The 27,414-nt window shown below is 48.2% G+C and overlaps 1 protein-coding gene across 3 annotated transcripts; it reads right to left on the bottom strand.

Annotated features, from left to right (window-relative positions):
* Positions 1-422: 422 nt before the first annotated feature.
* Znfx1 (zinc finger NFX1-type containing 1) lies at positions 423-27,414 on the bottom strand. Of its 3 annotated transcripts, none has more exons than XM_021182949.3 (14): positions 27,203-27,414; positions 24,722-24,832; positions 19,791-21,578; positions 14,772-14,903; positions 12,914-13,062; positions 12,017-12,166; positions 11,370-11,484; positions 8,776-9,023; positions 7,314-7,453; positions 6,815-6,969; positions 6,458-6,603; positions 4,820-4,930; positions 4,442-4,537; positions 423-3,815 (listed from the first exon to the last, which is right to left on the bottom strand). In XM_021182949.3, the coding sequence occupies exons 2-14, from the start codon at positions 24,780-24,782 to the stop codon at positions 1,377-1,379; spliced, it is 5,730 nt and encodes a 1,909-aa protein (XP_021038608.1). In that variant the 5' UTR covers positions 24,783-24,832; positions 27,203-27,414; the 3' UTR covers positions 423-1,376. The 3 variants fall into 3 exon arrangements, with proteins under 3 accessions (XP_021038608.1, XP_021038618.1, XP_021038626.1); XM_021182959.3 differs by having other exon boundaries at positions 27,287-27,414; XM_021182967.3 differs by lacking the exon at positions 27,203-27,414 and adding an exon at positions 25,019-25,122.

Here is a 27,414-nt window from a genome sequence, read left to right as displayed (position 1 = left end):
GAGAAGTCTTAGTCAACAAAGGCAAGACTGACCTGAGCTCCATCTTGGGGACCCAGACAATGTAAGGAGAAACGCAGCCCCTCCCTAGTGTCCTGACACCAATGCCCACCGCATGCTCAAGCACAGTGAATGTGCTCTGAACAGTAATGTGCAGAACTGTACTAGGAATACGCAAACGGTGTAGTCTCGGGACTCGGGAGACATTTGCTATAGCTTAGAGAATGTTACCATGGGTAAAATTTGGCTCATCAGCTAAATGACCTCCACTACCAAAAATGACATGCCTGACCATAGGTTGTGCCCTACCCACAATTGCTAATCAAAGTTAGGAAGAGAGACAAACCATGGGTCTAGGATGGTGATGGTTGTTGGACACAGCTGAAACCTTAGGTGCATCAGTTATCAATACAGCAACAAAGCTGATCATAAGAGATCACAGGCTTTTTTCAATCATTGTTTTTATTAATTGGCTTTATAGGTTAAAGTGCATAGTAAAGACAAAAAAAGGAAATGCATACAATAAGAAAGGGGCTTTCCTAGACAACATTAGAAAGGACCTGAGATGCCTAAATCTGTTCTAAGGAACATGGAAAGAGATGCAGATGCAGGCAGTAGGCCTGGAGTCGGGGCCTGCAGAAGCTGCTGGCATGCTAACCCTACCCAGGCAAAGGCTGCAAGGGAGGGTGCCTGGATAAAGACTCACAGGAGGTGCTGCTGACACTGAACCTGCTGACACCACCACCACAGAACCTCTTCTGCAGAGAGACACATACCCACCCCTGCTATCTGAGTGCAAGTTTGATGAGGGTGCAGGGGTCACTCAGCTTGTGTCTGCTGTGAAAGCCCCGCCCCACTGGGGACAGTGAGTATATAACTGGGCCAAGGAGAGTTGAAGTGCCTGTCACAGGCCTCCATCTCCAGGAGGGCAGGAGCCCAGGGAGTAGGGTGCCTGGGTTCTTGTGCTCCTTGAAGGTAAAGTGGTCCCTAAAGCTCTCTCTGGGTTGCTGTTATTACAAGGGTAGTTAGTATGCAAGTAAGGGCCTGGACATGAGAAGCAGTGCACCCTGGGCACGCGCAGAAGTGCTGGCCATGCCAGGACCCAATCACCCTAATATCCCCGGGTGGAGGCCGGAAGCTCCCAGGAGTCAGTCCTACTTGCTACAGTCGAGGAGCTGAGAACTGTGGGCTCTGCTCAGTGCTGGGGGTAAAGTGCTTACTCTAGCGCAGGGTACATATAGAATCACATGTGGGCAAGCCCTAAAAGTGGATCCTTAAACAAGTGCGAAGACTAAAGGACACTAATAAACTGGTTCCTCCACGGAGGAGCCAACCCTGGCTCTGAGGTGGCAGGGCAAAAGGCCTTGGGGTGCCATCTTCTACATCATCCTGTGGATCTCCTCAAAGTTCATGAAGTTGTTGGCTGTGTCCGACCAGGCAGGGTGCTGGGCTCCATCCATCTCAGGGGCCAGGTGGTTGCTCCTCTCTAGAGTGTGATTCTCCCCACCGATCACCTCCTGACACTCGGGACAGGTACTCCTCTGCATGGCGCCCCCACACTCAGTAATTACATAGATGTGGCCATTGGGGCACTTGAACCAATGCCCACGAGGAACACCCATGGCAGTGACGATCTGCACTCGTTCCTCATCTGAGATGCCCAGGCCAGAGCAGGGGAGGGTGGTTTTCAGAGCATCCATCTTTTTCTGCACAAGCTGTTCATCTTCCTGGGTGAACTTACTTGTTTTTTCAAGAATGTTCCGGATGCTGGAGACCTCTTCTGCTATGCTGTCTTTCACCTTCTCGGCCGTCTTGCAGCGCATCAGGAGGTTCACCAAATAGGTGAGCCTCTGGATTTCACTCTGGAGGTCACTCAGTTCCTGGCTGCTGAAGCTCAGGCGCTTCTTGGCCAGCCACTCGTGGACCTGCTCAAGTCGAGTCCTCACGCTCTGCTGTTCTCCATAATGCACCTTCTTCAGTGACCCCTCCAGGTTGGCCAAGTGGTCATAGAAGGTGATAGACTTCTCCACCAGGCCCAGGTCCTTCACTGACAGGTTTTTCTGGGCCAGCTTCTCTTGAAGTATTAGGAATTCTTCAGGACGCAGCTGATGGAAGAGGGTCTTGCTCTTCAGCAGGGCCTTCAGTTGTTCCTGGCTGGTTGAAATCTCCCTTGCAGAGCCCTGGATCTTCTCCTTGACAATCTCGATCTCTTCCAGCCGCTGCTTGATGCTGGTTCCATACCTCAGGTTTTTGCGGATGGGTACCTGACAGATGGGGCAGACTTTCAACTTGATGGCAACTTCATCATCCTTCTGCTCATTCATGAAGCGGTCCAAGGCTTGCACTTCAAAGATGTGGCTACAGTCCTCTAGCTGCACAAAGCGGGCATCAGGCTCATCCTCAAAGCCAAAAAATATTTGGGTGACTTCATCTGGTTGGCAGACACGGCACTTCTTGGGACATGGCTCCCCACACAGACCGATGCAAGGGTGGCCACAAGCCAGTAGCTTGGTACAAGGCACATAGCATGGGGGTCGGTTGCAGGGCTCTGAGCAGAGTTTGGTGCACTGGTAGTGCTGGCAGCGCCAGACACAGGGCTCCACGCAGGGGCTGCACAGCTCCCCACACTTCTTCTTGCACTGGCTGTGGACACAGCGGTTCTGACATGTTCGCTGGCAGGGTGGGCACTCACCAGTGCAGGGCTCCTGGCACTTGTGTGAGCAGATGAGCAGGCGCTTACATGGCTGTTGACAGCGCTCATGGAAGCGCCCTTCAAAACAGCTGTGACAGGAGCCTGGGCAGGGATGGCCACAATCTAGAGTAGTGTCACACTTGGTGGTACACTTGACTGGCAGACCATATTTTATATCTTCCACATTGCCACACTTAACCAGTTGACTGTGCCCACATTTCAGTTCCACGGTGACCCTTTCTGAGCACAGCCGCACACAATCCTCACCACAGAGACGGCTGCATCTGTGACCACATCTTAGTATCTTGGAGCAAGGCTCCTGGCAACAGAACTCTGACTCTGACACTGAACAAGGGACCATCTGTTTGTGACCACACTTCACAATGATTTTGGGCACTTTCACCTGACAAGGCTGACACTCTTGGAAGCAGACATTTGGGCACCGGTGCCCATCCTGGCAGATGACTTTCTGGCATGGCTTCATGCACTGGAACTCCTTGTGGGAGGAGTCATATGGGTGGCAGGCACGTGTGCACACATGACCACAGGCCAACCGGAACTCACAGGGCCGGCTGCAGCCTCCTTCCGGTACTTTCTGGAAGTCAGAAGCTTTGGATACAAGGGTGTGGGTCTCAGGGTGGTTCTGGCAACAGAGGCGGAGGGACGGGCCTATCTGGTTGTTCTCTCGAAGGGTATGGATGATCCTGCTCCACAAGGGCACCTTGGCAAGCATCTGCATGTTCCCAATGCAGTACATCCCCTTCTTGGCCCGCGACAAGGCTACGCAGATGCGGTTGGGGATCTGCAGGAAGCCCGCCTTGCCCTCTTGGTTGCTCCGCACCAGCGAGAGGAGAATGATGTCATTCTCTTCCCCTTGGTACTTGTCCACCACATGGACCTTGATGCCAGCAAACGTCTTGACAGGCATGAGTTTGCGCAAACAGAAGAGCTGCCCAGTGTAGGTGGTGAGGATGGTGATCTGGGAGGGCAGGTACTCCTGGCACAGGAAGTACTGGCACAGCTCCACCACAAAGTGTGCCTCATGCTGGTTCTGGTGACTTTTGCCTTCTTGGATCTCCTGCTCAGGAAAGTTGTGCTCCACAAAGAAAAGGTTGGAGGAGACACCCTGGAAAATAAGGAGGCAGGCAGCACATCAGCACTGGGGCTGGAACTGGAGCCTCACCCGTGCTGTGCACGTGCGGGACCTCTGCACTACACCCCAGCTCTCTCTCTGCACGTCATCTCTGGACACTGACCACTGAGCCACAGGAAGAGTCTTTGTGCTTTCTGTGCTCTCCATCTCCAGATCTTTACCTCTGAAGCAGTCATGTGCTGTGGCACTGAGCTGGAAACTAATTAACCTATTTTTGTTTTCCAAGTATTCAATCACCTGTCATGGGCAAGGGGGCAGCAGTAGCTGGTGATGAGAAGCAGCTGATGTCCGCAGCACGCACAGTGCTGACTGCTGCACGTAGCCCTGTGCACGGCTCAGGGACATGGCAGGGGCTGCTGTTCTCTCCCCGCTGCAGACCACAGCACCAGCATCTCTTGCTGACTTACTCATTCAGGGTCACACAGCTGCCAAGTGGCAAGACTGAGATTAATGCCAGGTCAAGAGTCACCATTTCTTTCTCATTCTTCCTCCTAAGGTTAGCAGTCCTGACCTGGCTCTATTGGCTCTATTCCATTTTCTCCCTTTTAGAGACTATTTTTGCTGATACCATCAGAGATGACCAGGTAGGACAGACTGACCTTAATCTGCTCATACTTGAGAACAGAAGGATGGTTCTCCAGATCCTGGTAAATGTGGGGGGTCAAAAGGCGGGCGATTTCAGGACGCATGCGGTGCTGAAACAACAGATACCATTAGGAACAAGTGCAAGACAAAGGGCCATTTTCTGGAGGCTAAGGTACCAGCAGGAAACCTACAGAGATAACACCAAAGAGCAACTGGGACAAACCATGATGCAAGAGGCTTCATCTGGAAGAGCAGGGGACTTCAAAATGGTTTCAAACAGTATTTCTGACTGGCTATTTCTGTCTGGCTATTTAAGCAATAAATCAGCTCTAATTGCTAGCACCCAGGACCCTTCTCCTGGATGTCGGTAGCAACACAAGCCAGTCTCTCACCTGGTAATTCAGACGGACAAAGGGGATGTTCACTTTTACCAGCCGTTCAAACAGGGACACCTCAAGGTTGAAGTTCTTGGCCAGATCATACACGTTAGCACTGGGGCGCAGCTGGGGAGAGAAACAAGCCTGAGAATCCTCTGTGGGAACACACTGACAGCCCAGCAGCGTGGGCTTCGAGTGCCTGCTGGAAGGCAGCACTAGCCCAGGGGCTGGCAGGTTCAGGGTTAAGGTGACAAGGGCCGTGAAGAATCCAACCCTGAAGGTGGATGGCCTGGCCTGGCCTCTCTGCAGTGATGCCTGAGCTGACAGAAGCCCAGACAGAGGCCTGGCCTGGCCTCTCTGCAGTGATGCCTGAGCTGACAGGATGGCCTCTCTGCAGTGATGCCTGAGCTGACAGGAGCACAGACAGAGGAGGCTGCCAGTCCTGCATTCATTTGCAAAGCCAGCCATGAGAAGGGGCAGGGAGGACAGGGAATGTTGGTCCTGAGAAATGAGGTGAGCCAGAGACAGGACAAAGCCCACTTCTGTTTTTGAGATCATCTTGCTATGTAGGAGCTTTTAGGCTAGGCATGGCTGTGCATGTCCCTGTAATCCCACACTTGGGAAGTGGAGGCAAGGGTCAGTAGTATAAAGCCACACTCAGCTACAAAGCAAGTTCAAGGGTAGCCTAGGCTACACTGATCATCTCAAAAATCAAAGGAGCTTGATTTTTAACATCAAGATTAGTGAGAAGCCACTGAGGGCTTTAAGGATGACATGCATGGGCTGGAGAGATGGCTCAGTGGTTAGAGCACTGGCTACTTGTCCAGAGGTCCTGAGTTCAATTCTCAGCAACCACATTGTGGCCCTCTTCTGGAGTGTCTAAAAATATACATAAAATAAATAAGTAAATCTTCCTTTAAAAAAAAAAGTGACTTGATCTCATTTACTGAGATTTTGAAGTTTTGGTTTATTTGAGGCAGCTGTGTCAGTATGTCACAAGCTAGCTGTGACTGGCTAAGTTATTTTTTGTTCTTTGAAACACAGTTTCTCTATGTAGCTCTGGCTGACCTCTGTAGACCAGGCTGACTTCAAACTCAGAGACTGCCTGCCTCTGCTTCCCAAATGCTGGGATTAAAGGTGTGCACCACTACTACTAGGGTTTTTGTTTGTTTGTTTGTTTTCCTTTTAATTCACTTTGGCTCCTTTTCAGGGGACAGACTAAACAGTAGCAAAACTGAAAGCAAAAGACTTATGGAACTTTCTATGCAATTGTTCATGGTGAGAAATGGAGAGATGGCTCTATGGTTGAGAGTACTGGCTGCTCTTGCAGGGGAATTCCCAGTACTCATGTATCCAGCTCACAACCATTTGTAACTCAGTAACCATTTGTAAGGGATCTGTTACTCTCTCTGGGCCTCTCCAGGCATTGCAGGTATGAGCTACACTGACATGCAGACGAAACACCCATACATACAGCATGTGTGGACTGCCCCAAGTGCAATCTCTAGTCATGAGGTTGCAGAGGGAAAAAACATGGGTGCAAGAAGAGAGAGAACACAGTCACCAGTAAGCTTGAGGACCCTTAAGGAGAGATGTCAGGGTCTTCTGTTTGTCCTGTCCCCCAAAGAACATTTTAAAGAATTCTTGCTTTACCTGCTGGTGGTCCCCAATCAGAATAAGATGCTGGCAAGCTTTGCTTAGTGTGGCGATGGTGTGGGCCTCAAGGACCTCAGCAGCCTCTTCTACAATGACAATCCGAGGCTCCACTTGCTGAAGGATCTGGCGGTACTTGGCAGCACCTCAAATCAGAAAAGATGAGAGGCTCCTTTGAGCACAAGATATAAAAGGCCAGTTCTTTTGTACCTTCCCTGGGCTGGCAGAAAACTAAGCTCTCCTGCTCACGTGGGGGCTGGAGCAGCCACTGAATAAGAGGGTGGGGGCCCCAAGTGAGCGGATGGGACCCGCTCAATAAACTTGGCTTCAACAAGTAAATCCCACCCACCTTCTTACCTGTGGTTGTCATGCCCACAACCTCGGCATCTTTGAGGATGTGAAGGTCTTCCTGGAGTCTCAGCTCGGCCATTCTTTCTGCCCATGTGCGGTACTGGCGTTCATAGCTGAGGATCCTCCGGCGAGTGTCGGCTTGGTACATCTGCAGCCACAGCCTGGAGAATGAAGAACCCGGGAAAGGAAGCCTTTCTTTAGTAAGGGCTCTTTGAGTGAATGATGTGCCAGTTCCTCAAGTGAGCCCTAAAGCGCTCCAGAGTTTACAGGCCAGACAGGGAGAATGAGGCCCAGGATTACAGAAACCAAGGCTGAAAATGCCCTATAAAAGCTGTGCAGAGAGGGAAGCAAAGACAGAGCAAACAGACACTCTGCTGTGCAAGCCTCCAATGTCCTCCTCACTTGAGCCGTAGGAGGTCCTGCCCAATCTGACCCATCCTAGGGACCAGACAGAATTCCATGGGAAATGACAGGGACCGGCTAGGTTTGGTCACCACACCCATACCTATAGAGCTGCCAGCGGGAGCTCAGGTCCAGCTGCCAGACGTCCTGGATCCCATTGGCCTCGGCCTTGGTCATGGTGTTCAGTTTGCGAAGCTCCACCTTCACTCTCCTCTTCATCTTCTTTTTCTGGCCACGCTGAGTCTGCAGACGTAACCCCCAAGAAAGACGATGAGCAGAGGCCTCAGCCCAGGACAAAGGGATGGCCACCCAGTGAGCTCTGTTTCACTCTCCCAACAGCTACTCCATCACGAGAAGTTACACAAAGTTTCAGAGAACTGCCTGGGCCCCAAATCTGTCCTGACTCTTCTCGAGTGATGTGACCCAGGGTGCTGGCTGCAGGCTTGGCAGTGTGAAGAGCCCCAGGAAGGACCTCACCTGGCCAGCAATGGCTGACCACTGGCCACAATGTCTCAGATGTCATCATGACATTTTCTGACAGTGTGTTTGGGCCATGTCTCTAGCTTCCCCTTTCCCTGCTACTCCTGCCTGGACTCGCTTTGACAACCATTTCCTCCTCTGTTTACAGTGGGTATGTATCATCAAAGTAGAGCCGCTCGGGCTCTTGCTTTCCGGGCCATTGCCTAGGAGCTGGCATTTGATACAGGGTCTGTCATAGGCCGGCTACAATGGTCCTTGCACACAATATCTTATCACTTCTGGATCTGTCACTGAATGAAGCTACAAGATTTTATGAGGACTGGCATGTGAACTGATGTCACCACACTAAAGGGCCCAATCCCAAGTGACACAGCAGAGAGAAGCCCAACACAGTTTTAAGAACTGGGCTTATTCCTCTGCCCCACACAATGCCACTGACCTAAGCCAGTAAGGCACAGACAGACTTTAAGGTGAAAATTACTGCAGCCATGTTGTCCTTAAGAGACCTTCATTCTCAGTAAGGGTTGCAGACTGGTTATGTGGAGTAGCAGGTCTCCTGTCCATATGCTAACACAGAGTACGTGCTTCCCAAGCACTGGAGAGCTTATCAGAGACCTAAGCCACACCACTGCGGCTCTGAGATAAGAGCTGGATTCCAGGGTGACTAAGGATGAGTCCTCGGTTATCTGCACTGGCTGCTCACAGAACCCAAGGCTGACAAGGTATGTGAGATGACAAAGCACCACACTGTGATGTGACACCATCTAAATTGCCCACTCCTGCCAGGGCCCCTCTGACCGACCATAGCTTTTTTGTTTTGTTTTGTTTTGTTTTTGTGACAGGGTTTCTCTGTGTAGACCTGGCTATCCTGGAACTCACTCTGTAGACCATAGCTTTTCTACCCTCAGGTTATGTCAGCCAGCTGTGAGGATGAAGTGATGATGTAACAGTAGTAACAGCGTTGGCCAAACTGGGCCTGAACATCGCCAGGGCCTGTTCCAGCAGAGCCCAATCCAAGTCTGCCTGGGAAGACTAAGTCCTCTCCTCCATTTTGTTGGGGCTTTTAGGCAAGGAAGCTGGTTTACCTCCCACTCTTCTGTAGCCTGTTCTGGTCCAGCTGTAGTCCCAGGCACTTCCTGGTCCAGTCTCATGGCCAATAGCATTTTAGCCAGCTCCTGGTCGGTTCCGTTCTCTTCCTTCTTTCTTCTCCGAGGTCTCACCACCTCCTCCTCTTCAATCACTCTGTCTGCTTGGATCAGGTCGGCTTCTTCCGCAATCTCGATTAGGGAACCCTCCTCTTCCCCTTCCTCCTCCTCTTCCCCCTCTGCCTGGGCTAAGAGAGGAAGCAGGTAGGAAAGGGATACTTGTGAGAGCTCACAAGGACAGGCTCATGGCACTAAGCAGTCCTGGGAAGGGAAGGGAAGGGATGAATACCAGGGACAGAGACCCAAAGTTACCTGTAGTGCATTTGTTACATTTTATCAAGTTTTAAAAAATTATGTAGAAGAAGGCTCTTTTGGGGGAGGTTGCAGAGAAAGAGTGTCACTGCAAAATCCTAGAATGTACTACGTAGACTACGTAGCCCAGTCTCAGCCTGTCTGACACCTGCCTGCCTCTGTGTCCTGAATGCTCAAAGGTAAAGGTGTGCACTGCCAGGCCCACTCAGAAAAGTTTCGATTTTGTTTTCTTTTTTGAGTCAGGTTTTTTCTGTACAGCCTTGTCTATCTTAGAATTCATTCTATAGACTAGGCTGGCCCTTGAACTCACAGAAATCTGCCTGCCTCTGCTTCTCAAGAATGCTGGGACTAAAAGTGTGGGCCACTACCACCCAGCTATCCAAAAATGCCTTTTAAGAAAGTTTTCACTGGGGCTGGTGAGATGGCTCAGTGAGTAAGAGCACCCGACTGCTCTTCAGAAGGTCCAGAGTTCAAATCCCAGCAACCACATGGTGGCTCACAACCATCTGTAACGAGATCTGGCGCCCTCTTCTGGAGTGTCTGAAGACAGCTACAGTGTACTTACATATAATAAATAAATACATCTTTAAAAAAAAAAAAAAAGTTTTCACTGTATCAATTATAAAAATGAGGGTAATTATAAATACAATGTAAGTGTGAAATTTACTTTTTATTTATTTAAAATGTTTAGTTATTTAATGTATATTAGTACACTGTAGCTGTCCTTAGATACACCAGAAGAGGGCACTGGATCTCATTAACAGATGGTTGTGAGCCACCATGCAGTTGAACTCAGGACCTCTGGAAGAGTAGTCAGTGCTCTTAACTGCTGAGCCATCTCTCCAGCCCTGTTTTTTATTTTTTAATGTGTATTGCTTCCATGTATGTCTATGCACCACAGGCACGCCTGATGTTGGTATAGGATTCCCCAGAGCTAGACAGTTGTGAGCTGCGATGTGGGTGCTGAGAGCTGAACCCTCTACACGAGTAACCCATGATCTTAACTGCTAAGTCATCTCTGTGGTCTCCCACTCTGTGCTGGGTTTTCTGGTTTTTTGTTTTTTTTTTTGTTTTTTTTTTTTTTGTTCTTGTTTGTCGTGTGGCTCAGGCTAGCCTCTGACTCCTGAGGCTGGGATTATAACTGTGCACAACCACATATTAAGTCCTCTGGTTTCCTTTTCTTTTCTTTCTTTTTTTAAATTTTTTTCTTGAGGCAGGGATTCTCGGTGCTGTCCTGGAACTCACTCTGTAGACCAGGTTGGCTTTGAACTCATAAAGATCCTCCTGCCTCTGCCTCCTGAGTACTGGAACTCAAGGTGTGCACCACCACTGCCTGGCATCTCTGGTTTCTTTGAAATTTATTTTTATTATTATCAGTATGTATGTGTGTATGTGCAGATTTGTGTGTGTGTGTGTTTTGAGACAAGTTCTTTCACTGCCCAAGCTGGCTTTGAAGTTGTAATAGAGTCGGTTAGTTTTTCTTTTCTTTCTTTTTCCTTTCTTTTTTTGAGACTGGGTCTCTCAACAGCCTGGAACTTACTATGTAGACCAGGATGGCTCTGAACACACAGAAGTCCTTCTGCCTGTGTCTACCTAGTACTGGAATTAAAAATATATGTTGCGGGCATGGTGGCGCACGCCTTTAATCCCAGTACTTGGGAGGCAGAGGCAGGTGGATTTCTGAGTTCGAGGCCAGCCTGGTCTACAAAGTGAGTGCCAGGACAGCCAGGGCTATACAGAGAAACCCTGTCTCGAAAAACCAAAAAAACAAAACAAAATAAAAAAAAAAAAACCCAAAAACCAAAAAACTCCAACAAAACAAAACAAAACATATATCTGTCATCACCCCGACTTTAACTTCTGATGTAGGTAAGGATGACCTTGAGTCTGTGATCTGCCTGCCTGCACCTCTGAATCCTGGGCTTATAGGCATGTGCCAGCATGCCTGGTTTCAGGGTGCTAAGGATGGAACCATCTACAGCTTTATATATGCCAGGCAAGCACTCAGCTGTGACTCTCTAGTTTCTAACAAGCATTTTCCTTGTGTGTACTCAGCAACAGTACTCTCTAAATTGTGTCCATCAGTCTGGGCCTTGCTGTCCTGTTAAGTCTTCTGCTATCTGACGCAGATTGTCATGTATGGACCCTGCATTCTGAGTCAGGTAGTTCTGGCTTTTACTATACGCCAGCTGACGGTGTCTTGGGTCACATGACCCTCCTACCTGTGTTCTCAGCTCCTGCTGGAGATGCACTCTGAGTGAAGGAGCCCACACCAAGCCCCAGCCATTCAAGAATCATGGAGTGCTTCGAGGGCTGCACACAGACCCAGTCAGCATCCTGTGAAGGAAGAATTGTCAGTCATGAGAATTCTGTGGCAACCAGAATGAAGACAGTGTCTCTTCAAAGGATTTAAAATTCTTTCCTGGGCTGGAGAGATGGCTCAGAGGTTAACAGCACTGGCTGTTCTTCCAGATATCCTGAGTTCAAGTCCCAGCAACCACATGGTGGCTCACAACCATCTATGAGATCTGGTGCCCTCTTCTGGTGTGCAGGAATTTACGTAACACTATGTACATAGTAAATAAATAAATCTTTAAGGGGGAAAAAAAGGATGATATAAAATTCTTTCCCGAGGGTAAATCTCAAGAGTAGGTTCTTGCTTAGTTTGTACGACGTCCTGAGTTCTAGCCCAAGCATAGAAAATCTAACCCTTAAACCTTATAGTTCAGAGGCTGCTGGCTCAGACCTAGCAGGTGGAACTGGACTACAACAGCATCAGGTCTACAACAAGTAAGACTCTGCTGGGCCGTGGCTCCTGCTGGGCTGTGGCTGCTGCCTCCATGGGCTGAGCCTCCTCCAGCAGCCCTACCTGCACGGGTCCACTCATGAGGCTTTCCCAGTGCTGGGGAGAGATGTACTTCTCCAGGTGCTGCTCCCGAAGGACACCGTGCATGGTGCATTCCAGGGTCTGGGCCCCTTCCTGAAGTTTTTGCTCTGACTCCTTCATCTCTGTCACAATCTGCCAAGAACAGAAAGAGGCAATGAAGGAACATTCTCTCCCAAAGCCAGCTTCTGCCCTGAGAGAAAATAGTCAAGAAAGGAAAATCAAGGAGGAATAAACAGTTAGAGCAGTCAACAAACCTGTTTCTCAAGTACACTGTGGTCCCAAGACCCAAGGACTCACGTTCAATGGCCAGGCCCGGGCACTCTGTCTGGTCAGACTCCAAGCCTCACAGCCTTTTCCTCTTTGATGATACGATCTGAGATATTTTTTTTCTCTCCACTTGTTTAAGACACAGGTTCTTGCTACATTGTCCAGGCTGGTCCCAAACTTCTAGTTTAACCAATCTCTCCTGCCTCAGTTTCCCTACTAGCTGAGAATAAAGGTCTGTGGCACTGTACCCAGTTGTGACTTTAATTGTGTACCCTGCTCAGATAAAAAGACCTGATGACACATACTCAGGAGGAAGAGGTAGGTGGGTTTCTGATTAGAGGATAGCCTGGTCTACAGAGTGAATATGAGGACAACCTGTCTGGAAAAAGCAAGCCACTTCCCAGCGAGCAGGCTCCACACTGTGGTAGTGTGGAGGGAACAGACTGAAGGGCCTGGTAACTTTCTTCACCCTTCATCTTGGGCACCACAAGGTGAGCAGAATGAAATGCCAGGAGGAGGCTGGGTCCTGCGGAGGGCTGTGGAGCCTGCGGGAAAGCAGCTACTCTGCTGTGTGGGCCCCTCACCCCTGCCTACTCCGGAACCCTGACTCACGCTCATGTAGGCCCTCCGCAGGTGCATGGGCAGGGTGCGGCGGAACTCCCGCTTGTTCCTCAGCTCCCTCAGGGTGAACTGCTTCAGGATTTCACTGTTGCTCCTTCCGCCCACTCGCACAATGCTGGTCTTCTGACACCCGTAGATACCTGTAAAACAGTGCAATAATATCTGAAGTGAGAATTGTGTGTGTAGGATCTTATCTCAACTGGTGCCTTAGGGAGCAAACTTGTGCTTACAGGACATTCACCCCACTTGTGAGAGCAGGCTACTGATAAAATTTGGGCTGCTGAGCACGGAAGTGTAATGTTTTTAAGAGCAAGGCTGTGGACCTGGACAAACGGACAGAGGACTCAGGCTTTAACACTTAATGCTGTACAGCACTAGCAAGGTAGGGAGGCACTGAACTGGTGGCTTGCTGTGGACGAGCTGGAGGCAGGAGGAATGTCCTTGTGTGGTAACAGTCTAGATAAGTACAAATTCCATCTCTGCAGCTCCAAGGATGGCTCAGCGGAAACATGTGACCTGTTCCACACAGGGAATGGCTGCTTATAAGCTGGAGACAGCTTCTGACTTGCTTTCCTGCCTCACATCCTGGCTCATTAACTGTTTACTACAACAGCCATAGCTGTAATTCTGAAGGACCTGCTGCAATGCATGCTCAGAAAGGACCTGAGCTGCTGCTGTACGTGTGGCAGGGGCTAAGCAGAGAAAAGCAGAGCAAAGTTTTAACAAAAGGAGGAGTGTGGGGGTGGGGTGGGGTGAGGTAGGGTGTGGTTGTAGATTTATCGCAGTGTAGAGCACTTGCCTAGCAAGCACAAGCAAGCAAGCCCTGGGTTTGGTCCTCAGCTCTGAAAAAACAAAAAACAAAAAAAGGAGGAGTGCATACTGATTCACTGGGCCAACGAGTATGAAAGAGATTTATTTTATCTGTATTTTATATGTATATGACTGTGTCAGTCGGGGTAGGAAGACCCCCTGGAGTCGGTGTCACGGGCAGACTGAAATGTGTTCAACATGGGTACTGGGAAGCGAACTCAGGTCTTGTGGAGGAGTACCAGGCACTTTCAACCACTCAGCCATTTCTTCAGCCCCTAGTGTTTTGTTTGTTTGTTTTTTGTTTTTGAGTGACTAATATGTTGTAAAGATTCTGTAAGAAGTTTTCCAGCCCTTAATATTTCTAGTCCATGGTCCAGCACAGACCAAAATCAATCAATCAATCCCGGGGCTGCAGGGAGAGCTCAGCAGTTAAGGTCACTGCTGCTCTTCTAGAGGATCTGGGTGTGACTCTAGGGGGTCAGAGCAGACATCCTCTTCTAGTCTCTGACAGCACTGGGCATGCGTGTGGTATGCAGACAAACATGCTGGCAAATGGCCAAACACATAAAATAAAAATAAAATTTTCTTCAAAAAAATTTAAATAATATAAAAAAAGAAGAGACATAGAAAAGAAAATGAAGAGAGCAGACTTGGGGACAATGGGACAAGTCACTTCAGACATCTGAGGTAAGGCTTGAAGGACAAGTTGGTACAAGGTGGGCTAATGCACTTGAGCTGAGGAGGGGAGGGCAAAGAACTCAAGGACTGGAGGTGGCGAGGGTGCCCTGGGTTTGGGAACAGAGCCCTCAAGGTGCAAAGTAGGGCAGATCAGCCAGCCTTGTCTGTTGGGGTGAGGACTGTGGACAGAGAGGAGAAAGCCACTGAGGTTGCTGACATTCATATGTGTGTGTGTGTGTGTGTGTGTGTGTGTGTGTGTTCGCGCGCGTGCACAGGGCCTTGTGACACAGAGGAAGTGCTCTACCACTGAGCTAATCTCCATCCCCAGTAGAAAACAATCTTGTCAAAAGACATTCATTACCTTCCAGAAACTGGTCCAAAGCATGATTAGTATAACACACCACCAAGATGGGGAATGTCTGGGTATTAATTTGCCAAACAGACTTATTGGTCAGAAGAGCCTGAACAATTTTTAGACCCACGTAAGTCTTGCCTAGAAAATAGGGAAAAGAAAAGTTACAAAATGTACACTTGTTTCAGTTTAATATTTTCATTCAGTAACTTAAAAGGTAAACAACTGTATATTTCAAATTTTAATAAGCATATTTATCTGAAATTTTTCCTACATAGAGAAAACACAGGTACAGGATTTCAAATATTAGTTCACTATCTGGTTAAAAACATTCTCATTAGCCAGATGTGGTGGCACATAACCTGCAATCCCAGCACCTGAAGGCAGAGGCAGGAAGATTGCTGCAAATTCAAGCTAGCTTGGACTACATAGTGAGACAGTCTTATAAAACAAAGAAATATTCATCCTTCTTTCATGAGAACATAATAGAAGACAAAAAGAGACTTTACAATGCATAAAAGCTAGATGAAAGAAAATAAAAAAACAAAAAACTTTTTTCTGGCCAGGTCTCATGTAGCCCAGGATAGCCTGAAACTCACCGTGTAGCTAAAGATAACCTTGAATTCCTGACCATTCAGTCCCTACCTTTCAAGTGCTAGGATTACAGATGGGAACGAACCACTACATTGGTTATTTGGTGCTGCCTTCACGTATGCCCGTATGCTTGCAACCTACATGACACCCCTAGTCTAGATGACAACCTACATGACATCCCTAGTCTAGATGACAACCTACATGACATCCCTAGTCTAGATGACAACCTACATGACATCCCTAGTCTAGATGACAACCTACATGACATCCCTAGTCTAGATGACAACCTACATGACACCCCTAGTCTAGATGACAACCTACATGACACCCCTAGTCTAGATGACAACCTACATGACATCCCTAGTCTAGATGACAACCTACATGACATCCCTAGTCTAGATGACAACCTACATGACATCCCTAGTCTAGATGACAACCTACATGACATCCCTAGTCTAGATGACAACCTACATGACATCCCTAGTCTAGATGACAACCTACATGACATCCCTAGTCTAAATGACAACCTAAATGACATCCCTAGTCTAGATGAAAAGCTCTGATGTGAGTTTCCTTCATTCTTAACTCTGACAACAAAGACAGAACGTATTTAGTTTTCAGTTCACAGTTCAGTTAAACACACACACAGAACACTTGGTGCCGCCCATGCTCTGAGAACCCTTAGTTTGTCTCCAGATTGTACCTTCCCTGTTCCACAGCCTTCTCCTTACAGAAGCGGCAGACTCTTGTGTGTGTTGTATACATCACTTACAAGATGGGGACTGTGGCTACTGTCCATCTTCTTTCTACCTTAGCTAGACCAAGATTCTGCCTCCCTGTCATTGCCGGATGCTGGTATCAGAATCCACACTTTGTAAGAGGGGTGATGAAGCGACTACTAATTCCTGTAGAGATATATCTGTGCTGCCCAGGCGAGAGTCTCCCCACAGCTGGACTAGAGGATGTATACACTGGTTTATATATTACATTTTCTAAAAGTCTATTTGTTGTTGAGATGCTTGCTGTCTCTTTTTCCTCCTTACTCCACCTTCCAAATGGCAGATTTAGAGGCATGTGCCATGACACAGGCTCAATTTTTGTCTTTTGTTTTGTTTTTCAAGATGGTTTTTCTGTGTAGTCCTAGCTGTCCTGGAATTCGCTCTGTAGACCAGGTTGTCCTCCGACCCAAAGATCTGCCTGCCTCTGCTCATAAGCACTAGGATTAAAGGTGTGCACCACCACCACCAGGCAAAAATTGTGTCCATTGTTTAAAAAATGTGCTTTTAAAAAAATCACTTATTTTTAAAAATAATTATTTATTTTTATTTTATGTGCATTGTATTTTGCCTGCATGTGTGTCTGTATGAGGGTGTCAGATACTGGAGTTACAGACAGTTGTGAGCTGCCATGTGGGTGCTGGGAATTGAACCCTGGTCCCCTGGAAGAGCAGTAAGTGCTCTTAACTGCTGAACCATCCATCTCTCCAGTCCCCTTAAAAATTACGTTTCTGTGTGTGTCTGTATGCACGTACTGTATACACGTGCAATCAACCTCAGAGGTGAGAACCAGCACCTGACCCCCTGGAGCTGGAGTCATATGCAGTTGTGAGCCACTATGAGTTTAATTTTTTTTTTTTTCCTGAGACAGGGTTTCTCTGTGTAGCCTTGGCTGTCCTGGAACTCACTCCATAGACCAAGCTGGCCTCAAACTCAGAAATCCGCCTGCCTCTGCCTCCCAAGTGCTGGGATTAAAGGCGTGCGCCACCACGCCCAGCTGAATTTAATTCTTTTTTTTTTTTTTTTTTTTAAAGATTTATTTATTTATTATATGTAAGTACACTGTAGCTGTCTTCAGACACTCCAGAAGAGGGAGTCAGATCTCATTACAGATGGTTGTGAGCCACCATGTGGTTGCTGGGATTTGAACTCTGGACCTTCAGAAGAGCAGTCGGGTGCTCTTACCCACTGAGCCATCTCACCAGCCCTGAATTTAATTCTTAACTGAAGGAATATAAATTAATCACTGTGATGCTACAGTTGGAAAACAATGTAACAATACTGTCCTTGTTAACATAATAAATGGGAGCTAGAGGGGTGCCTGAACTGTTGTGAGCATGTGTTCTTCTGGCAGAGGACCTGGGTTCAAGTCCCTGCTCCAACACTGCAGGTCCCAATTATCTGTCCCTCCAGTTCCAAGGGAGCGCCAACACCTTGTTGGCTCCTGCAAGTGTATGGTACATTTAAATGCAGGCAGAACACTCAAATACACTGGAAAGCAGCTCAGCCAGGCATGGCAGCAATGCTTTTCATTCTAACACCCAGAAACCAAGGGCAGGTAGAGCTCTGTGAGTCTGAGGCCAGCCTGGTCTACAGAGCAAGTTCCAGGCCAATCAAAGCAACATAGTGAATTCCTGTCTCAAAAAGAACAAATAAACACATAAAATTACAAATAGGTATCACTCTCGATACAGCTGTTGACCTCTCTTCTGGACGCAGTGTGTGAACCGCATCGCTAGTAAGGGAACCTGTCAAGCAGCTCATGGTCTGCTGACACAGCGGAGCCCATGGTGAGAACTGCCTGGAGTCACCATGAACACACCTCATACTCTAACAGGCAAGCATCTCCATGACGACAGGAACAGAGGGACTGCAGAGAGGGTTACAGCAGGGACACATGAACCCAAGCCTAAGTGTGTGAAGACTCATGTGTTAATCCCTGGATGAATACACAGGAAAATCATTTATGTCATTTGCTTAAGGAAGGGACTGGGAAGGGGGGTAGCAGGAGGGAGCCATGTGACTTTTAGAAATGTGAGCAGTTATTTCTTAAAAGGTAATACTAAAATTACTGAGCCAGAAAACTTCATATCTCAAAGGAACAAAACCCTGTATCAGTTGGCTTGGCCTGAAAAGTCTGATTCACCCAGAATCCTAAATGGGCTGCTCCTCCCCCTCCCCCCTGCACACGCTCCTATCACAGCAGCTCTTCTTATTACAAAGAAACTTTCTATTCTGCTCCATGTCTTTGTTTGGGAGGGCAGAGATGTAGCTACAAGCTGGCCTTGAACATGGTAGCAACAGAAAATCCTCATCTTCTTGTTTACATTTCCCAAGTGCTGGGGATACCATGCCAGCAAAACCTTTTGTTTTTTTAAAGCTCTCCCTCTGTAGCTTAGCTGTCAGGGGACTCACTATGCAGATCAGTTTCACAGAGATCGAAGTCACAGAGATCCACTCCTCTCTGCCTCTTGAGTACTAGGATTAAAAGTGTGAGCCATCAGGGCTGGAGAGATGGCTCAGTGGTTAAGAGCACTGACTGCTCTTCCAGAGGTCCTGAGTTCAAATCCCAGTAACCACATGGTGGCTCACAGCCATCTGTAATGAGATCTGATGCCCTCTTCTGGTGCATCTTAGATATAATAATAAATATAATAATAAATAAGTCGTTAAAAAAAAGTGTGAGCCATCATGTCTAGTCTAATTTAATAAAAAAAAATCATGAATTGCCCTTACTTATCAATACTTTGAAGACTTGCTTCTGCCTCCCTGTCTAATTTTTGCATATGCTTTGGGAAGTTAATTTAGCAGTCTTTACATATCTGCTAACATAAATAATAAACTCAAAGCAAGTCACATACAAGCATGGTTATATGCTTATTGTTAAATAGAAATGTACACAAAACCACAGGTGTGGTGGCGTATGCCTTTAATCCCAGCACTCAGGAGGCAGAGGCAGGCGGATTTCTGAGTTCGAGGCCAGCCTGGTCTACAGAATGAGTTCCAGGACAGCCAGGGCTACACAGAGAAACCCTGTCTCAAAAAACCAAACCAAACCAAAGCAAAGCAAAGCAGTGCAGACAGATTGTAGGAAACCATAACTGCTCTCTCAGAGTCGGGTCAGAGTGCGTGTGGGGAGTCCTGTGCCCACGTGGGAGCCCTCAAGTGCAGCAGAGAGAGGAGCCAGGACGCTCCACCCAGGCTGCCCAAGTTCCCGTCCCAGGTCTGCTCACTGTGTGAGCTTCAAAGCCCCTCAGAGCTCTTAAGTGAGAGGAAGTTTCCCCTTAGTTTTTCCACCTGCAGATGGTCTCCCTTTCCAAGGAGGGCATTGCAACGCAGTGACCTAACATATATAAAGCAAGGCAATTACATCACACTGGAATTATATATCTGATGGTACTTAATTTAAGAGAGCATAAAGCCAACCAACCTGTGGGAGAGAAGGAGCACCTGTTACCCCAGCAGTCCTCTTGTGAACTGAAGATTCTGCTCCATCACTATGCTTGCCCCTGGGAATGATCCCCACTAGGAACTATAAGTGTCTATGCCACAAGTGATATTCACTGCATTTCAGGGAAATATTTCTAAATGAGGCATGCTAGACATCTAGAGCGAAATCTCCCTGTGTGATGCCACAGGCTCTGAGGAATCCTCTTACCTGTTCCAGGAGGTCCTTGAATGATAGCCAGCTCCCTGGTGAGGGCGAACTGTAAGGCTTCCATCTGGGAGTCATCCAGCTTCAGGGCTTCTTTGGAGGGCCATTGGCCAAAGTCGAAGACATTAATCCTAGGATGTCTCAAAGCCTCAGCACCTCTCAGAGACTTCCTCATGGCTGAGGGATTCTCCATGAGGGGGGTGAAGTCATATCTGCCACCCATTAGCAAGTACCTCGGGTTCCTCACATAGGAGTCACACTCCACAATGTTCCTCTGGAAGGGGACATCTTCCTCCTGGACCTCTTGTAGTCCTTCTAGGACGTGCCGGTAAGCCTCAAAGTAGGCTGTTGTCTCCACCATGAGGAAAGAGTCAGAGGGCTGAACGTCAGCAAGCAGCTGCTGGCTCTGCTCGTTGAAGCACAGCTGGACAATCCCTTGGCAGAGATCTTCGTGCTCTCGGTTTGAAACGGTGGCAAAAAGAAACGTCTCGAAGTTGTCCTTGGACATGCACACTAAGGACCCATACAGCAGTCGCTTGGAATTCTGCCAGCGAACAAGCTTGAGTGGCTTGGTGTCAAACTGCACTTTGTACACGATGCCGGAGGCTGAGCACATCGGGGTGATGATCCTAGCATCGAAGTAGATTCGGATGTCATCGAACTTCCTCTTCCTCAGACACTGGTCCTCAAAGCTTTGTAGAAGCTTCAAAATGCCTTCCCGAAGGGGCCTAACAAAATCCTCTCGCAGGAGGCGGAAGTGAGTGTCGAGGTAGACAGCAGTGCTCTCGTATTTCCCGGAAATGATGTTGGGGCGAAGGAAGGGCTTCTCATCTAAGTGCACCTCATTGTAGGTGGGGTAGATGGGCATGGCCCGGTAGCTCTCAACCTCCCCTTCTGCCTCAGCCTGCACTAGAGTGTAGGTGTCTACTCTCAGACTGCCCTGGCGCCTCTTTTCCTGCAAATACTTAATGATAGCCTGTACCTTTTCCAGGTTCTTCTCTGTCTCCTCTTCTATGTCAACCCCAGAGGCTCTCAAAGCATTAAGAGAAGTCGGCAGGAGAGAGATGAGCATGGAGGTTTCCTGCATAGAGCTGGCAGGGAAGACACTGACGAGGTCCTGGAGGAGGGAGATGATATTGCTTATGTGTTCTGGGTACTGGTTCCGAATGTCGGGGCTGGGCTCCGTGATCATCCCCACCACGTAAGCTGGCAGGCAGACTCGGAGGAACTTGGAGTTGTTCAGGATGCCCAGCACATGCAGGATGCTCTGACGGTCTATCCTGGAGCTGCAAGCCTTCCGGAGAACTTGGCAGATCAGCTGAAGGAAGCTGGGCTTCATGGAGGAATGAGAAAGCAGCTCCTTGAGCCCTAGGCTTGTGGCAAGTGTGATGGCCACCTCAGAGGGTTCCTTCTGCAGGAGGCTCTCCAGGAACTTGTAGCCCAGTCTCTTGGTCTGCTGTGGCTGCTCTGCTGGCTTCTGGAGTGGGGTGTGCCACTGCTGGAAAGTGTCGCTGGACCATGGTGGTCTGTGGCTCCTACCTTCCTGGTCGTCATTCCTCCTCCTGGTGTCATTCTGGCTTTGTCTCTGGTCTCTAGCTTCATCACTGGTATGCCCTTCCTGGTTTCTTCTTCCCTGATGTGGGTTCCTGCCCATAGCCCTAAATCTCTCTTCCCTCTGTCGGAAAGGAGCAGGATGGTTGCTGGCCCTCGGATGCCTTCCAGCATGGTTGGTGGCTGCTAGGTTATTGGTTTGGTTTCTAGCTCTTGGTGGCAATTCTCCATCCATAGGACCTAAACACAATGGGGACACTGGGTAAGCAGAGTTGAGGAGTCACGACGCCCAATAAGACAATAATGAGTACACTTTCATCTTCCAAAACAAACAAGCAGCTCAGACTTTGCTTGTAGAGATTGAAGTTTCTCGCCAAGGGTTGAGAGGGTGATAGCTTAGCAGTTAAGAACACACACTGTTCTTTCAGAGATTAGTTCCCAGCATCCACACTGGACAGCACAAAACTGCTCTAACTCCAGCTCCATGGGGATTCAATGCCTCTGGCTCTGCAAGCACATGTACACATGTGCCCATAACACAGATAGGGTTGTTAAAAAAAACCAGTAAGTTTTATTTGTTTTGTTTTGTTTTTTCAAAACAGTCTTAGTATGTAGTCCTGGCTGTCCTGGAACTCACTCTGTAGACCAGGCTGGCCTTGATCTCACAGAAATCCACTTGTCTCCTCCTCTCTGGTGCTGGAATTAAAGGTATGCACCACCACACCCAGATTATTATTTTTTTAAGGTTTCTTATAAAATTGTATAATAAATAAAATACAGAGCTACAGAGCCAGCCAGGTGTGGTGGCTCCTAACTGTTGTCCTCAGAGACTGAGGCAGGAGGATCATTCAAGGCCAACTTGGATAGCACAGTTTCTTAGAAGTTAGCTTGAGCTACACGGCAAGAAGCTGGTGTGTGTGTGTGTGTGTGTTGTCTGTGGGACCTAGACAGTGGTAGTACACTTGCCTTCAATACATAAGGCCCTGGGTTCTATGACAATAGTACAAGAAAAAATGATCACTGTTGCTGTATAGAAGAGACTGTTTCCTGAAAGATACAAAATAGAAACCGAGTGAGCTCTGGGTGAGCACTGGGGCAATGGTGGAGAGGGTTACTGTATTTCATCTTACTTTGTGCCCCATGCTGGTGTCTAACTTTCAAAAGGTTCTAGTCTCTGGCCAGCACAAGAGTCAGAAGACAAGAGTCAGCAGCGAGGCATGATCACTTCCTCACTGTGGAGCCTTGGGCAGTTTCTCTGTCTCTCAGTGTTTGGCTGCTACTGATAAAATGTTTATAAAACATCAGGTAGCCAGGTGGTGGCGCATGCCTTTAATCCCAGCACTCAGGAGGCAGAGGCAGGTGGGATTTCTGAGTTCGAGGCCAGCCTGGTCTACAGAGTGAGTTCTAGGACAGCCAGGGCTACACAGAGAAACCCTGTCTCGAAAAAAAACCAACAAAAAAATCAAGTAAACACTGCCAATGTGTATCTCAATGTTTCATGTAGACTTAATCAGAGGAAATTTATTTTAAAACACATAAAAATTACTCTCAGGACTACCTTGTGACTTCTGCAGCTCCTCTGCTAAACAGCTATCATATGCTACAAGTCCAAGTGGAATCAAACTATGAAGGAAACACCACCTGATCTTTGCCCTGCAACAGGAAATGCAGCTTGAATGGGAAGGAGGAAGGCAGTGCCTCCCCTTCCAAGATGGTTTTTTATTTTTGTGGCTAATCCACAGACTGTGGAGAGAAGGAAGCACCAGCACCCAGTTTCCTTGTTGGAAAATGAAAACTGAAACCTGAAACTCAACTCTGATTCAGGAAACTTAAAATCGAAACTAGTCATTCCCACCCCACCCCCACCCCCCACTTACAACTGCCTGTCTTACACAGGGACCCTGGGACCCAGGGAGGCAGCCATCACTTTCCTTCCCTCTACTGGGATTCTACAGCTGGCCTTAGTAGAATGCTGTGATTTGCAATTTGCAATTTGCAATTTGTGATTCACAATTTGACAATAAAACTTAGGAAAGCTACTTCAGATTTTTTTTTAAGATTTATTATTTTTTCTTGGATATTTCCCTTATTTACATTTCAAATGTTTTCCCCTTTCCAGACCTCCCCTTTGGAACCCCCCTTTCTCATTCACCCTCCCTAACACTTAAGATTTAAGATGACAGACTGGCCAGGCAGTGGTGGCTCTTTAATTCCAGCACTTGAGAGACAGAGGCAGAAAGAAGCAAGAGGATCTCTGAGTTCAAGGCCATCATACACAGAGTGAGTTCCTGGACAGCAGGGATGACTGGCTGAGAAACCCTGTTAGATGCAAATACACTTAAGTGGGTCTTTTGTTTATTTTGTTTTGTTTGATACCGGGTCTCAGTGTGTAATCCTGGTTGGCCTGCAAATCACTAACTACACTGTCTTAAAACACAGAAATTTGTTTGCTTCTACCTTCCTGCTGCTGCTGGGATTAAAGAAGCCACCGGTCTTTTTTTTTTTTTTTTTTTTTTTTTGGTGGAGATAGGCTCTAATCCTGTAACCCAATTTGGCCTCTAATTCTTAAAATATTTATTATTATTAACATTATTATCATTTTATGTATATGAATGCTTTGACCCACAGGCATCTATGCATGTGTGTTAATTCTCATAAAGTGTTAATATCTTAGATATAATTAACTTAAGAAACTAGAGCATTACATTTTACTGAGTTGCCATTAAATTAGAAAAAAAAAATTTCAAGACTCAGTTGATGAGGGCACTTGCTAACCAACCCTGACAATCTCAGTTCAGTCCTCAAGACCACATGATAGAAGGAAAAAACCCAATTCTTAGGGGAAGTCTTCTGATTTCACACATACACACACACACACACACACACACACACCATTAAAAATTAATGCTATTGGTTATCTTTTAAATTTCCTAACGATGCTATTGGTGATTAGACGATGCTATTGGTGATTAGACGCTGCAAACCACCAGTCAGTCTGTTTCTCACCTCCTACCACCTGCGGGGAACCAAAAGCGAGCCTTCCAGGAGGCAAGGGCTCTAACTCCCCAGCCCTGGTTTCTGGGACAAGCTTTCAGTAAGGAGCTCAGTGTGGCCTTAATCTTACTGTTTAGCTGGTCTCAAATTCTCAACCCTCTTCTCTCTGCTGGAGTGACAGGCCTATCATCCTACCACAGAACCATCTGCAGCACTCCTAGAGAGACCAGGCTGGCCTCAAACTCAGATCTGCCTGCCTCTGCCTCCCCAGTGCTGGGATTAAAGGTGTGCACCATCACAACCACCACGCAAGGAGGTCCTCACTAATTGAAAAACGCAGACCATTTCTGGTAGGCCTCCCCTTTTCACCTGATAGAAACCCTGCTTACCTCTGTGGTTGGCAGGCGGATTCCTGGGCCTGGCCTCTAGATGAGGTCTTCTGTCTTCCATATCTGAGTCTCACGAATTCTGCCACCTTCGCCTGACTTTGTTACCTGCAACTGCACAGGCTGAGAGTCACCAGTGCCCTTCAAACACGAATACCCAAACCCCACGAAGCCGGCCCTTCTGCCTTTATATGTTAATCATTTATTAAGGAAGGGTAAAACATGCAGATTCTAATCACAGCACAAGCACTCAACCTTGCGGATTCCCAACCGTGCTACAAACTCTAAACTTAACCTCACAATTTAGGCGATTCCAAGGGATCCAATCCCCCATTCCCGGACTCCTTTACTTGCTTGGGGTCAGAAAGAGAGAGTCATCAACTCCCAAACTACTGTTTGGTTTGCCTTCCACCAGGTTACTCAATCTACTGCTTAGGTTTCATTTCCTTTCTTACAAAATGATTGCTGGGGCAAAAGGAGTACAAGTGTGTCAATCCAAAACCATGTGCCAGCTAGCTGCAGGGTGCATGCTGGCAGCTCAGCTCAGCTCCTGGGAGCTGGAGGCAGGAGGGTCGGGAGGTTAAGAGCAGGGAAGCAGAAGCAGGAAGATCAGAAGAAATTCAAAGACAGCTTCCACTGAGCCTGAGGCCAACATGGACTCTATGAGACCCTGCTTCAACAAACACACACCCAAGGGCTCAGGACCTTACCAGGCATTCTTAGGACACAGCAGTGGACAGGTTCCCTGCTCCCTCCTGCTAGACAGCAAGTGAGCTCTTAGCCTTCTTTCCCCTGAACCAGCTACCAATTCTTGCCTTGCTTCTGTCTTGAGGATTTCTGATGCTGGGTGAAGAGGAAGCCCTTCAGGGAACTTCTCAATATAACTCAGGCATAGCGTGTGGATGCAGGGGGGCAGGGTGGTGGTGACTCAGTTCTCAGCTAAAGGATTTTTGAGACTGTCCTCACAGTTTTAAAATATTCATAGTTGGAAACTGTGAATAGATTTGGCATTGTATAAGAGGTGGCTTTTATTCTTATCAGAAAAAAAAAAAAAAAAAGAGTCCCTTTTCTTCCCACTGGGAATATTTTCTGTGGTGACTTTTCTCCTCATCTTACCAAACCCTGTTCTTATGATGCAGGCTCAATGGTTAGTGTTTGTTTTAAAATTTTTTTTTTCCCTGAGGAAAATCCCTTCTTCCTCATTTTGAAAAAAAAATACTAAAATAGAATGCAGCAGCAGTGTAAAAGAAAACAGAAGCAAATAAGTGCTAGAGACTAAGGCGAGGGAAGAGTGGCAGGAGCAGGCGGGGAGGGGAAGCAAGGCAGGGAGGGCAAGCAAGGCAGGAGGGCACCAGATCAGCAGTGGTTAAGCTGTTGCAGGGATAACATTTAGAGACTTCTAATTACAGGGTAAGATGAAAGAGGATGGAGCAAGAGGTGGCAGCTGGGTTGTAGTTAGGTAAATTTCAAGTCCCGAGAGAAGTCGCCACACCATACATCCCTCAGAGAAACACTGTAAGGTTACAGAAAGCAGGAGAGATCTGGGGGGTACTCAGAGGTTGGGCAGGGCCTAGGGATGGGGAGCCCAGGGTGGTTGTGGAACAAGTGGGTATAGCAATAGGTGAGAAATGGAGAGAGTGGGGCTCCAGGGGCCGGGAGCAGAGGCAGGACAGCTACGCACAGGGGATGACTGGGTGCTGAGATGAAGGGGCACTAGGGGTGGTGTGTGATCAGGGTGGTGACAGGTGAACTGAAGAGAGTCAAAGCAGGTAATGGCAGTGCTAGCGGCTCAGGAGACGCTGGGTGCTGGGGGAGGAGACATCGACTCTGGAGGTGATGGGGGCTGCTAAGGAGAGGAGACAGGAACTCTGGGGAGTGATGGTGAGGCTAATGGAAAGGAACAGGGATTTAGGGGTGATGGGGCTGCTGCGGAGAGGAAACAGGGACTGGAAAATGGGGCTGCTGATAACCAGGTAGACTTAACTCAGGGAACGATGGAGGGTGACGGTGGAGGTGGGAGGACAGGACTCTGGGGGTGGTAAGGAGTGGAAAAAGATCCTAGGGGTGATGGGAGATTCCAGATACTCCGGAGATGATAGGGGAATTGAGGGACTCTGGGGGCTATAGGGAAACTAAGAGAAAGGGGCAGGGACTCTGGGGGCTATAGGGAAACTGAAGAAGCAGACAGGGACTCCGGGGACTATGGGGGTGCTGAGAGAAAGAGAACAGGGACTCCGGAGGCTACAGGATAATTGAGGGAAGGGGACAGGGACTCCGGGGGCTGTAGGATAATTGAGGGAAGGGGACAGGGGCTCCGGGGGTATAGGGAAACTAAGGGAATGGGACAGGGACTCTGGAGGCTATAGGAAAACTAAGGGAAGGGGTCATGGACTCTAGGGACTACAGGAGAACTGAGGGAAGGGGACAGGGACTCCGGGGGTGGTGGGGGCGCTGAGTGGGGCAGATAGGGACTCCAAGGCTAACCTGACACCCGGCCCGAGGCAGAGCGGGGCGCCGGCGGTCGCAGCGCCGCAGAAGCAGGTGCGTGATAGGGCGGAGGCCACTCACCCGCTCGGGCGCGTCCTCCGGAGGGATAGAGCTCAGCCCCAGCCCCGGCAGGTCGCGGCCCCGCCCGGCACCGCGAACTTTCGGTTTCCAGTCCCTGCAGCCCCTGGGCGGGGCGAGTAGCCTAGTGG

The sequence above is a fragment of the Mus caroli genome, unplaced genomic scaffold, assembly GCF_978045245.1.
Source record: "Mus caroli unplaced genomic scaffold, Mus_caroli_1 scaffold_2, whole genome shotgun sequence".
In the NCBI taxonomy this organism is placed as follows: Eukaryota; Metazoa; Chordata; class Mammalia; order Rodentia; family Muridae; genus Mus; species Mus caroli.
The sequence above is the reverse complement of the archived record's forward strand: the minus strand, read 5'-3'. Positions and strand labels throughout refer to the sequence as shown.

Excerpts from the sequence above, each read along its gene's own strand:
- Znfx1 (XM_021182949.3), bottom strand. The coding sequence starts at position 24,782 with ATGGAAGACAGAAGACCTCATCTAGAGGCCAGGCCCAGGAATCCGCCT. Across the intron at positions 9,024-11,369 it reads AGCAGGAGCTGAGAACACAG|CCCAGGCAGAGGGGGAAGAG; the intron begins GTAGGAGGGTCA and ends TTCCTCTCTTAG. Across the intron at positions 4,931-6,457 it reads TGATTGGGGACCACCAGCAG|CTGCGCCCCAGTGCTAACGT; the intron begins GTAAAGCAAGAA and ends TTCTCTCCCCAG.